This window comes from Oncorhynchus masou, chromosome 9 (assembly GCF_036934945.1).
Source record: "Oncorhynchus masou masou isolate Uvic2021 chromosome 9, UVic_Omas_1.1, whole genome shotgun sequence".
NCBI classification, from domain to species: Eukaryota; Metazoa; Chordata; class Actinopteri; order Salmoniformes; family Salmonidae; genus Oncorhynchus; species Oncorhynchus masou.
Window position 1 is genome coordinate 405,001 of NC_088220.1, and position 12,500 is coordinate 417,500.

The 12,500-nt window shown below is 49.5% G+C and overlaps 1 protein-coding gene across 1 annotated transcript in view; it reads left to right on the forward strand.

Moving 5' to 3' along the window:
* Nucleotides 1-12,500, forward strand: part of LOC135545412 (vascular endothelial growth factor receptor 3-like) — a 272,156-nt gene that overhangs the window by 228,874 nt on the left and 30,782 nt on the right. The window contains exons 21-22 of the mRNA XM_064973018.1: nucleotides 354-519; nucleotides 830-924. Coding sequence (XP_064829090.1) covers nucleotides 354-519; nucleotides 830-924 — 261 coding nt within the window. The remainder of the gene's footprint in view (nucleotides 1-353; nucleotides 520-829; nucleotides 925-12,500) is intronic.

The following is a 12,500-nucleotide window of genomic DNA, read 5'->3' on the forward strand; positions in this document are numbered from 1 at the left end:
TTGGGCTGTAACATACAGTATTTCGGGGCTTGTTCAGAATGTTTTGTTCAATTGAGAAAACCAACTGAAATCAATCATAGAGGTGCATGGTGGGTGTTGGGGACTGTTCTGTTGCAGAGCTGGAGGGTCCATTATAACACAGGCTCTCTTCTTATAACACGATGGCTGTTGGAATAGAGTCCCCGGGTCTCAATCCAATCGCGCTTTGTCCGCATTGCATGTTTTTAAAGACACATCAATGTCTTTCTACGTCGTCTAAATCGGAAATTACATTTAAATAGAGCAAAGTTACTGATTAAATCCTGGCCAATGTGTAGATGGTAACCTACATGATGTACCTGTGTGTTCCTCAGGACCGCTCCCCTAAGACTCAGAGCCAGGTGAGACGCATGATAGAGGCGGGACAAGTGGAGCAGAGAGCCCGCCTCCCACCCACATCCTCCTCCTCTATTGGCAGCCCCCAGAGTCAGTCATCCAGCAAGTCCAATCAGAAGAGCCCATCTCCTGCTGTGGAAAAGAGTGAGTAGTGTGAATTGCAGTATTGGCCAAATCCTAACTTCAGACTGACATAAATAATGCATTAATGTCAATGGGATTTGGGGATTTTAAGTGCTGAAAGGTCAGTCTTGACCTTTAGACTGAAGAGCTCCATCTGAGCCTCAAGAATGTAGAATCAAAACAAGTTATACCTGAGTTAAATCCTCCCTCCCTCCCTCCCTCCCTCTTCCCTCCATCCCTCCTCTCTCTCTGTCTCTCTCTCTCTCTCTCTCTCTCTCTCTCTCTCTCTCTCTCTCTCTCTCTCTCTCTCTCTCTCCCTCTCTCTCTCCAGTGGAGGACCTGTGGAAGACTCCTCTCACTATAGAAGATCTGATCTGCTATAGTTTCCAGGTGGCCAGAGGAATGGAGTTCCTGGCCTCACGAATGGTATCTCACCAGCAACCACACACCCATTTTTTTTTAAATCACCCTAAAAACCCATCACCCCAGAAGATTTAATCCTAAAAACCCATCGCCTCAAAAGATTTCTCCCTAAAAACCCATCGTCCCAGAAACCACACACAGATTATAGAGAACAAGCTGTATAATATATAATAATACATACTGTACTGGGCCAGTTTCCCAGAACCACACATGGTGTGGTATAAGGCTCTGGACTAAAGTAGTGCACTACACCATATTGATCTCCCTAGAAACCACAGAGATTCTAGAGACCAGTCTGACAGGGGGTGTGAGGAAGAGGAGGGGGAGGAGGAGGAAGAAGAGGAGGAGGAGGTGTAATGCAAATAGATTATCCAATAATACCACATCCTGGGCTTGTTTCCCAGACACAGATTAAAGCCTAAAAAACACGTTACACAGTACGACTGAGACTTCTTTCTTCAGTAGGTGCTGCTACTGGTTTCTCTCACTACCCCTTTTGCTAGCATAGGGTATCGAATATATTTATAAAGCCCTTTTTATATCAGTCACTGTCACAAAGAGCTGTACAGAAACCCAGCCTAAAACCCCCAAACAGCAAACAATGCAGGTGTAGAAGCATGGTGGCTAGGAAAAACTCCCTAGAAAGGCAGGAACCTGGGAAGAAACCTAGAGAGGAACCAGGCTATGTGGGGTGGCCAGTCCTCTTCTGGCTGTGCCGGGTGGAGATTATAACAGAACATGGCCAAGATGTTCAAATGTTCATAGATGACCAGCATGGTCAAATATTAATAATCACAGTGGTTGTAGAGGGTGCAACGGGTCAGCACCTCAGGAGTAAATGTCAGGTGTCTTTTCATAGAGAGAGAGAGATTCAAAAACAGCAGGTCCGGGACAAGGTAGCACATCCGGTGAACAGGTCAGGGTTCCATAGCCGCAGGCAGAACAGTTGAAACTGGAGCAGCAGCATGACCAGGTGGACTGGGAACAGCAAGGAGTCATCAGGCCAGGTAGTCATGAGGCATGGTCCTAGGGCTCAGGTCCTCCGAGAGAAGAGAGAGAGAAAGAGAGAGAGAGAGCGAGCGAGAGAATTAGAGAGAGCATACTTAAATTCACACAGGACACCAGATAAGACAGGAGAAATACTCCAGATATAACAGACTGACCCTAGACCCCCGACACATAAACTACTGTAGCATAAAGACTGGAGGCTAAGACAGGAGGGGTCAGGAGACACTGTGGCCCCATCCGATAATACCCCTGGACAGGGCCAACCAGGCAGGATATAACCCCACCCACTTTGCCAAAAGCACAGCCCCCACACCACTAGAGGGATATCTTCAAGCCCACAAAGATATCCCCCACGGCACAAACCCTGGGGTGCGCCAACCCGGACAGGAAGATCACGTCAGTGACTCAACCCACTCAAGTGACGTACCCCTCCTAGGGATGGCATGGAAGAGCACCAGTAAGCCAGTGACTCAGCCCCCATAATAGGGTTAGAGGCAGAGAATCCCAGTGGAGAGAGGGGAACCGGCCAGGCAGAGACAGCAAGGGTGGTTCGTTGCTCCAGTGGCTTGCTGTTCACCTTCGCACCCCTGGGCCAGACTTCACTCAATCGTAGGACCTACTGAAGAGCTCTTCAGTAAAGAGTTCAAGGTCTGCATCTATCACATGGATCGGCAGACCATTCCATAAAAATTGAGCTTTATAGAATCCCAGCCTCCAGCTGTTTGCTTAAATTCTAGGGACAGTAAGGAGGCCTGCGTCTTGTGACCGTAGCGTACGTGTAGGTATGTACGGCAGGACCAGATCGGTACGATAGGTAGGAGCAAGCCCATGTAATGCTTTGTAGGTTAGCAGTAAAACCTTGAAATCAGCCCTTGCCTTAACAGGAAGCCAGTGTAGGTAGGCTAGTACTTGAGTAATATGATCAAATGTTTTGGGTTCTAGTCAAGATTTTAGTAGCCATGTTTAGCGCTAACTAAAATGCACTTAGTGCTTTATCCGGGTAGCCTGAAAGTAGAGCATTGCAGTAGTCTAACCTAGAAGTAACAAAAGCATGGATTAACTCTTCTGCATCATTTTTGGACAGAAAGTTTCCGATTTTTGTAATGTTACGAAGATGGAAAAAAGCTGTCCTTGAAACAGTCTTGATTTGTTCTTCAAAAGAGAGATCAGGGTCCAGAGTAACGCCGAGGTCCTTCACAGTTCTATTTGAGACGACTGAACAACCATCAACCATCACGATTCAACAGCAGATCTCTTTGGTTCTTGGGGCCTAGAACAAGCATCTCTGTTTTGTTTAAGTTTAAAAGTAAAACATTTGCTGCCATCCACTTGGGGCTTCACCGTGTTTCATTGAGATCATTGAGATCGTCCGCATAGCAATGAAAGTTAACAATATGTTTCCGAATGACATCACCAAGAGGTAAAATACATAGTGAAAACAATAGTGGTTCTAAAACAGGGCCTTGAGGAACACCGACATTTACAGTTGATTTGTCAAGAGGACAAACCATTCACAGAGACAAACTGATATCTTTCCCACAGATAAGATCTAAACCAGGTCAGAACTTGTCCGTGTAGACCAATTTGGGTTTCCAATCTCTCCAAAAGAATGTGGTGATCAATGGTATCAAAAGCAGCACTAAGGTCTAGGAGCACGAGGACAGATGCAGAGCCTCGGTCTGACGCCATTAAAAAGGTCATTTACCACCTTCACAAGTGCAGTCTCAGTGCTATGATGGGGTCTAAAACCAGACTGAAGCATTTCATATACATTGTTTGTCTTCAGGAAGGCAGTGAGTTTCTGTGCAACAGCCTTTTCAAAAAATATTTAGAGGAATGGAAGATTCGATATAGGCCGATAGTTTTTTCTATTTCCTGGGTCAAGGTTTGGCTTTTTCAAGAGAGGCTTTATGACTGCCACTTTTAGTGAGTTTGGTACACATCCGGTGGATAGAGAGACGTTTATTATGTTCAACATAGGAGGGCCAAGCACAGGAAGCAGCTCGTTCAGTAGTTTAGTTGGAATAGGCTACAGTATGCAGCTTGAAGGTTTAGAGGCCATTTTTATTTTCATGAATGTGTCAAGAGATATAGGACTAAACAATTTGAGTGTCTCCCTTGATCCTAGGTCCTGGCAGTGTTGTGCTGACTCAGGACAACTGAGCTTTGGAGAAATACGTAGATTTAAAGAGGAGTCCATAATTTGCTTTCTAATGATCATGATCTTTTCGTCAAAGAAGTTGATGAATTTATCACTGCTGAGGTGAAAGCCATCCATTCTTTTTAGTTAGTTAGTTAATTAGCTGTGCAACAGTATAAAAATACAAGTTGGATTGTTCTTATTTTCCTCAATTAAGATGGAAAAAAGGATGATCGAGCAGCAGTAAGGGCTCTTCGATCCTGTCTTTCCAAGCAAGTCGGAAGACTTCCTGTATGGTGGACCTGAGGACCTGAGTTCTTGGTAAAAGCTTGGAGGTATGGGGCTAAGTTTCCCGTTCTCCACACGGTGGCACAGTTCCAGTAGGGATGTTGTATCTAACTGCATCGGTGTGTGCAAAGTCCTCGTCATGCTGGAAGAAAACGCAATGCCATTTCTGTACAAGTTGGTCCACTTTGGCTTGTCGCTCTGGGGCAAGTCCTTCACAGTGCGGAATGTTTCCAAGAGCCTCTGAGTTCTTCTCTGAGCTTTCCCATCCTTCAACGTTTCTCGCAGTGCTCGAGCACGTCCTCCGACAGTTCCTGCAAAACAACCTGTGGTGACTATTTGTTGGTTATCAACTTGACATTCTACTTTTGCTTAGGGGCACCATCGTGGAATTTGGTGTAAGGTTGGGGGTTGTAGACCTACTGGAATCTGTTGTGCACCCAGGCTACAGCATGTGTACCTCCCACTCAACTCAGTCTCTGTATCCAGGCTCTCCAACACAGTAGTCCATCTGACCAGGAGTCTCTACAACACAGTAGTCCATCTGACCAGGAGTCTCTACAACACAGTAGTCCATCTGACCAGGAGTCTCTCCAACACAGTAGTCCATCTGACCAGGAGTCTCTACAACACAGTAGTCCATCTGACCAGGAGTCTCTACAACACAGTAGTCCATCTGACCAGGAGTCTCTACACCACAGTAGTCCATCTGACCAGGAGTCTCTACAACACAGTAGTCCATCTGACCAGGAGTCTCTACACCACAGTAGTCCATCTGACCAGGAGTCTCTCCACCACAGTAGTCCATCTGACCAGGAGTCTCTACAACACAGTAGTCCATCTGACCAGGAGTCTCTACAACACAGTAGTCCATCTGACCAGGAGTCTCTACAACACAGTAGTCCATCTGACCAGGAGTCTCTCCACCACAGTAGTCCATCTGACCAGGAGTCTCTACAACACAGTAGTCCATCTGACCAGGAGTCTCTACAACACAGTAGTCCATCTGACCAGGAGTCTCTCCACCACAGTAGTCCATCTGACCAGGAGTCTCTCCAACACAGTAGTCCATCTGACCAGGAGTCTCTACAACACAGTAGTCCATCTGACCAGGAGTCTCTACAACACAGTAGTCCATCTGACCAGGAGTCTCTACAACACAGTAGTCCATCTGACCAGGAGTCTCTACAACACAGTAGTCCATCTGACCAGGAGTCTCTACAACACAGTAGTCCATCTGACCAGGAGTCTCTACAACACAGTAGTCCATCTGACCAGGAGTCTCTACAACACAGTAGTCCATCTGACCAGGAGTCTCTCCAACACAGTAGTCCATCTGACCAGGAGTCTCTCCACCACAGTAGTCCATCTGACCAGGAGTCTCTCCAACACAGTAGTCCATCTGACCAGGAGTCTCTACAACACAGTAGTCCATCTGACCAGGAGTCTCTACACCACAGTAGTCCATCTGACCAGGAGTCTCTCCAACACAGTAGTCCATCTGACCAGGAGTCTCTACAACACAGTAGTCCATCTGACCAGGAGTCTCTCCACCACAGTAGTCCATCTGACCAGGAGTCTCTCCAACACAGTAGTCCATCTGACCAGGAGTCTCTACACCACAGTAGTCCATCTGACCAGGAGTCTCTACAACACAGTAGTCCATCTGACCAGGAGTCTCTACACCACAGTAGTCCATCTGACCAGGAGTCTCTCCAACACAGTAGTCCATCTGACCAGGAGTCTCTACAACACAGTAGTCCATCTGACCAGGAGTCTCTCCAACACAGTAGTCCATCTGACCAGGAGTCTCTACAACACAGTAGTCCATCTGACCAGGAGTCTCTCCAACACAGTAGTCCATCTGACCAGGAGTCTCTACAACACAGTAGTCCATCTGACCAGGAGTCTCTACAACACAGTAGTCCATCTGACCAGGAGTCTCTCCACCACAGTAGTCCATCTGACCAGGAGTCTCTACAACACAGTAGTCTATCTGACCAGGAGTCTCTCCAACACAGTAGTCCATCTGACCAGGAGTCTCTCCACCACAGTAGTCCAACTGACCAGGAGTCTCTCCACCACAGTAGTCCAACTGACCAGGAGTCTCTACAACACAGTAGTCCATCTGACCAGGAGTCTCTACAACACAGTAGTCCATCTGACCAGGAGTCTCTACAACACAGTAGTCCATCTGACCAGGAGTCTCTACAACACAGTAGTCCATCTGACCAGGAGTCTCTCCACCACAGTAGTCCATCTGACCAGGAGTCTCTACAACACAGTAGTCCATCTGACCAGGAGTCTCTCCACCACAGTAGTCCATCTGACCAGGAGTCTCTACAACACAGTAGTCCATCTGACCAGGAGTCTCTACAACACAGTAGTCCATCTGACCAGGAGTCTCTACAACACAGTAGTCCATCTGACCAGGAGTCTCTACAACACAGTAGTCCATCTGACCAGGAGTCTCTCCACCACAGTAGTCCATCTGACCAGGAGTCTCTACAACACAGTAGTCCATCTGACCAGGAGTCTCTCCACCACAGTAGTCCATCTGACCAGGAGTCTCTACAACACAGTAGTCCATCTGACCAGGAGTCTCTCCACCACAGTAGTCCATCTGACCAGGAGTCTCTACAACACAGTAGTCCATCTGACCAGGAGTCTCTACAACACAGTAGTCCATCTGACCAGGAGTCTCTACAACACAGTAGTCCATCTGACCAGGAGTCTCTCCACCACAGTAGTCCATCTGACCAGGAGTCTCTCCACCACAGTAGTCCATCTGACCAGGAGTCTCTACAACACAGTAGTCCATCTGACCAGGAGTCTCTCCAACACAGTAGTCCATCTGACCAGGAGTCTCTACAACACAGTAGTCCATCTGACCAGGAGTCTCTCCACCACAGTAGTCCAACTGACCAGGAGTCTCTACAACACAGTAGTCCATCTGACCAGGAGTCTCTCCACCACAGTAGTCCATCTGACCAGGAGTCTCTACAACACAGTAGTCCATCTGACCAGGAGTCTCTACAACACAGTAGTCCATCTGACCAGGAGTCTCTCCACCACAGTAGTCCATCTGACCAGGAGTCTCTACAACACAGTAGTCCATCTGACCAGGAGTCTCTACAACACAGTAGTCCATCTGACCAGGAGTCTCTACAACACAGTAGTCCATCTGACCAGGAGTCTCTACAACACAGTAGTCCATCTGACCAGGAGTCTCTCCAACACAGTAGTCCATCTGACCAGGAGTCTCTACAACACAGTAGTCCATCTGACCAGTGAGTCGGGCTGTTGCTGCGCCAATATTACATAGGAAGTCCAGCACTTCATACCCAACATAAGGGAATTAAAGTCCATTAGCAGCTTTTACGGCTAGCCATTCTAATCCTTCTTTCCGCCCAGGCTGCCAGTGTTTGAATTGTCCTTGAAAAAAGGATTCACTAAACATGGTCACCTGGTACCCAGAGTCTAGAAGACAAGGCACAGCGATTCCCCCTGCAATAACCTCCACCTAAGGACATTCCCCTATTAAAAAGGGCTTGATTGACTCATTCTGCTTTCAGTACTCACCCCGTCCACTCGCCTTAAAGTGGCCAGGCGTTCCGGTTTAACGGCTGCTTTGGCGCTTGCAGTTGTGGGCATTCTCTGCGCATATGTTTAGTTAGCGCTAAACACGGCTGCTAAAATCCTGACTAGAACCCACAACATGTGATCATATTACTCCAGTGCCAGCCTCCCTACACTGGCTTCCTGTTAAGGCTAGGGCTGATTTCAAGGTTTTACTGCTAACCTACAGAGCATTACATGGGCTGGCTCCTACCTATCTCTCTGATTTGGTCCTGCCGTACATACCTACACGTACGCTACGGTCACAAGACGCAGTTGTGGGCATTCTCTGCGCATATGGCCTCCCTCTCCACAGTGAAGACAGATGGGGACGGCCTTGGCCAACCCAGCTTAAATGCTTCTGAAAACGACCATGTCCCCCTTGTTCATGGAACATTTTAGGGTTGTTGGGAATGGGTTGCTGCTCCTTCAGCATTAGTTCCTCCCATAATGACTTCCTATGATTTAGGATCTCTGTGTGTCTGTTTCTTCAACTGAGCAGCAGCGTCTGGTAGAGTTCTTCTACAGTCACTCGCCTGGCCTTCACTCTGTAGAGGGGGTTCTTCTACAGTCACTCGCCAGGCCTTCACTCTGTAGAGGGGGTTCTTCTACAGTCACTCGCCAGGCCTTCACTCTGTAGAGGGGGTTCTTCTACAGTCACTCTCCTGGCCTTCACTCTGTAGAGGGGGTTCTTCTACAGTCACATTACATTTACATTTAAGTCATTTAGCAGACGCTCTTATCCAGAGCGACTTACAAATTGGTGAATTCACCTTCTGACATCAGTGGAACAGCCACTTTTCAATAGTGCATCTAAATCATTTAAGGGGGGGTGAGAAGGATTACTTTATCCTATCCTAGGTATTCCTTGATGAGGTGGGGTTTCAGGTGTCTCCGGTAGGTGGTGATTGACTCCGCTGTCCTGGCGTCGTGAGGGAGTTTGTTCCACCATTGGGGGCCAGAGCCGCGAACAGTTTTGACTGGGCTGAGCGGGAACTGTACTTCCTCAGTGGTAGGGAGCGAGCAGGCCAGAGGTGGATGAACGCAGTGCCCTTGTTTGGGTGTAGGGCCTGATCAGAGCCTGGAGGTACTGCGGTGCCGTTCCCCTCACAGCTCCGTAGGCAAGCACCATGGTCTTGTAGCGGATGTGAGCTTCAACTGGAAGCCAGTGGAGAGAGCGGAGGAGCGGGGTGACGTGAGAGAACTTGGGAAGGTTGAACACCAGACGGGCTGCGGCGTTCTGGATGAGTTGTAGGGGTTTAATGGCACAGGCAGGGAGCCCAGCCAACAGCGAGTTGCAGTAATCCAGACGGGAGATGACAAGTGCCTGGATTAGGACCTGCGCCGCTTCCTGTGTGAGGCAGGGTCGTACTCTGCGGATGTTGTAGAGCATAAACCTACAGGAACGGGCCACCGCCTTGATGTTAGTTGAGAACGACAGGGTGTTGTCCAGGATCACGCCAAGGTTCTTAGCGCTCTGGGAGGAGGACACAATGGAGTTGTCAACCGTGATGGCGAGATCATGGAACGGGCAGTCCTTCCCCGGGAGGAAGAGCAGCTCCGTCTTGCCGAGGTTCAGCTTGAGGTGGTGATCCGTCATCCACACTGATATGTCTGCCAGACATGCAGAGATGCGATTCGCCACCTGGTCATCAGAAGGGGGAAAGGAGAAGATTAATTGTGTGTCGTCTGCATAGCAATGATAGGAGAGACCATGTGAGGTTATGACAGAGCCAAGTGACTTGGTGTATAGGGTCAAGCGGGCAGGTTGTTGGGCGGCCGGCCGTCACAAGAAGCGAGATTTCATCTGGAGAGAGAGGGGAGAAAGAGGTCAGAGCACAGGGTAGGGCAGTGTGAGCAGAACCAGCGGTGTCGTTTGACTTAGCAAACGAGGATCGGATGTCGTCGACCTTCTTTTCAAAATGGTTGACGAAGTCATCTGCAGAGAGGGAGGAGGGGGGAGGGGGAGGAGGATTCAGGAGGGAGGAGAAGGTGGCAAAGAGCTTCCTAGGGTTAGAGGCAGATGCTTGGAATTTAGAGTGGTAGAAAGTGGCTTTAGCAGCAGAGACAGAGGAGGAAAATGTAGAGAGGAGGGAGTGAAAGGATGCCAGGTCCGCAGGGAGGCGAGTTTTCCTCCATTTCCGCTCGGCTGCCCGGAGCACTGTTCTGTGAGCTCGCAGTGAGTCGTCGAGCCACGGAGCGGGAGGGAGGACCGAGCCGGCCTGGAGGATAGGGGACATAGAGAGTCAAAGGATGCAGAAAGGGAAGAGAGGAGGGTTGAGGAGGCAGAATCAGGAGATAGGTTGGAGAAGGTATGAGCAGAGGGAAGAGATGATAGGATGGAAGAGGAGAGAGTAGCGGGGAGAGAGAGCGAAGGTTGGGACGGCGCGATACCATCCGAGTAGGGGCAGTGTGGGAAGTGTTGGATGAGAGCGAGAGGGAAAAGGATACAAGGTAGTGGTCGGAGACTTGGAGGGGAGTTGCAATGAGGTTAGTGGAAGAACAGCATCTAGTAAAGATGAGGTCGAGCGTATTGCCTGCCTTGTGAGTAGGGGGGGAAGGTGAGAGGGTGAGGTCAAAAGAGGAGAGGAGTGGAAAGAAGGAGGCAGAGAGGAATGAGTCAAAGGTAGGCGTGGGGATGTTAAAGTCGCCCAGGACTGAGAGGTGAGCCGTCCTCAGGAAAGGAGCTTATCAAGGCATCAAGCTCATTGATGAACTCTCCGAGGGAACCTGGAGGGCGATAAATGATAAGGATGTTAAGCTTGAAAGGGCTGGTAACTGTGACAGCATGGAATTCAAAGGAGGCGATAGACAGATGGGTAAGGGGAGAAAGAGAGAATGACCACTTGGGAGAGATGAGGATCCCGGTGCCACCACCCCGTTGGAGGTCACTCGCCAGGCCTTCACTCTGTAGAGGGGGTTCTTCTACAGTCACTCGCCTGGCCTTCACTCTGTAGAGGGGGTTCTTCTACAGTCACTCGCCTGGCCTTCACTCTGTAGAGGGGGTTCTTCTACAGTTACTCGCCTGGCCTTCACTCTGTAGAGGGGTTCTTCTACAGTCACTCGCCTGGCCTTCACTCTGTAGAGGGGTTCTTCTACAGTCACTCGCCTGGCCTTCACTCTGTAGAGGGGGTTCTTCTACAGTCACTCGCCTGGCCTTCACTCTGTAGAGGGGGTTCTTCTACAGTCACTCGCCTGGCCTTCACTCTGTAGAGGGGTTCTTCTACAGTCACTCGCCTGGCCTTCACTCTGTAGAGGGGGTTCTTCTACAGTCACTCGCCTGGCCTTCACTCTGTAGAGGGGGTTCTTCTACAGTCACTCGCCTGGCCTTCACTCTGTAGAGGGGGTTCTTCTACAGTCACTCGCCTGGCCTTCACTCTGTAGAGGGGGTTCTTCTACAGTCACTCACCTGGCCAAGCCTTCACTCTGTAGAGGGGGTTCTTCTACTCACCTGGCCAAGCCTTCACTCTGTAAAGGGGGTTCTTCTACTCACCTGGCCAAGCCTTCACTCTGTAGAGGGGGTTCTTCTACTCACCTGGCCAGGCCTTCACTCTGTAGAGGGGTTCTTCTACTCACCTGGCCAGGCCTTCACTCTGTAGAGGGGTTCTTCTACTCACCTGGCCAGGCCTTCACTCTGTAGAGGGGGTTCTTCTACTCGCCTGGCCAGGCCTTCACTCTGTAGAGGGGGTTCTTCTACAGTCACTCACCTGGCCAAGCCTTCACTCTGTAGAGGGGGTTCTTCTACAGTCACTCACCTGGCCAAGCCTTCACTCTGTACGTTCCCCTCTTCACTTTCCAGCTGCTTTACGTCCAGTAAAAGTAAGAAAAATGAATTTGGGGTTCTTGACGTATCTGGCGTTGGAGGTCTTTTTTTATAGCGCCTGGTTGCCATGATCACCTGGCCGGGCAATGTGTCTACCTTGCTGGCTGAACTTGCTGTAATCACCAGAGGAAGGCCCCCACCTGTTCTCTGACAGCCTGTTTATGGAAAAACGTCATTCACAGGTTAGCCGGTGATGCACGCTCGCCATATAGTTCTTGATGTTTAACTAAGATTTTAGCAGTTGTATCTGTGTCTTTAAAATGTAATAACTGTATCTGGCATTTGGCCTCTCCTTCTAGCAAGGTCTGTGCTCAGAGCAGGGCAGGGAGGCCTTGTGCTCGGAGCAGGGCAGGGAGGCCTTGTGCCCGGAGCTGGGCAGGGAGGCCTTGTGCTCGGAGCTGGGCAGGGAGGCCTTGTGCTCGGAGCAGAGCAGGGAGGCCTTGTGCTCGGAGCAGGACAGGGAGGCCTTGTGCTCGGAGCAGGGCAGGGAGGTCTTGTGCTCGGAGCAGGGCAGGGAGGCCTTGTGCTCGGAGCAGGGCTTGTGTTTTCTTTTAACCACTTCAAACATACCGTCCTATAGTGTTTAAAAGAGGGCTAGGACCTCTGTATGAAGGAAGACTAAAATCTATGTAAAAGAGGACTAACGTTGTATGGATAATCTTTTGTAGTTTACTGACTGTGACATCACAATATAATGGATAATCT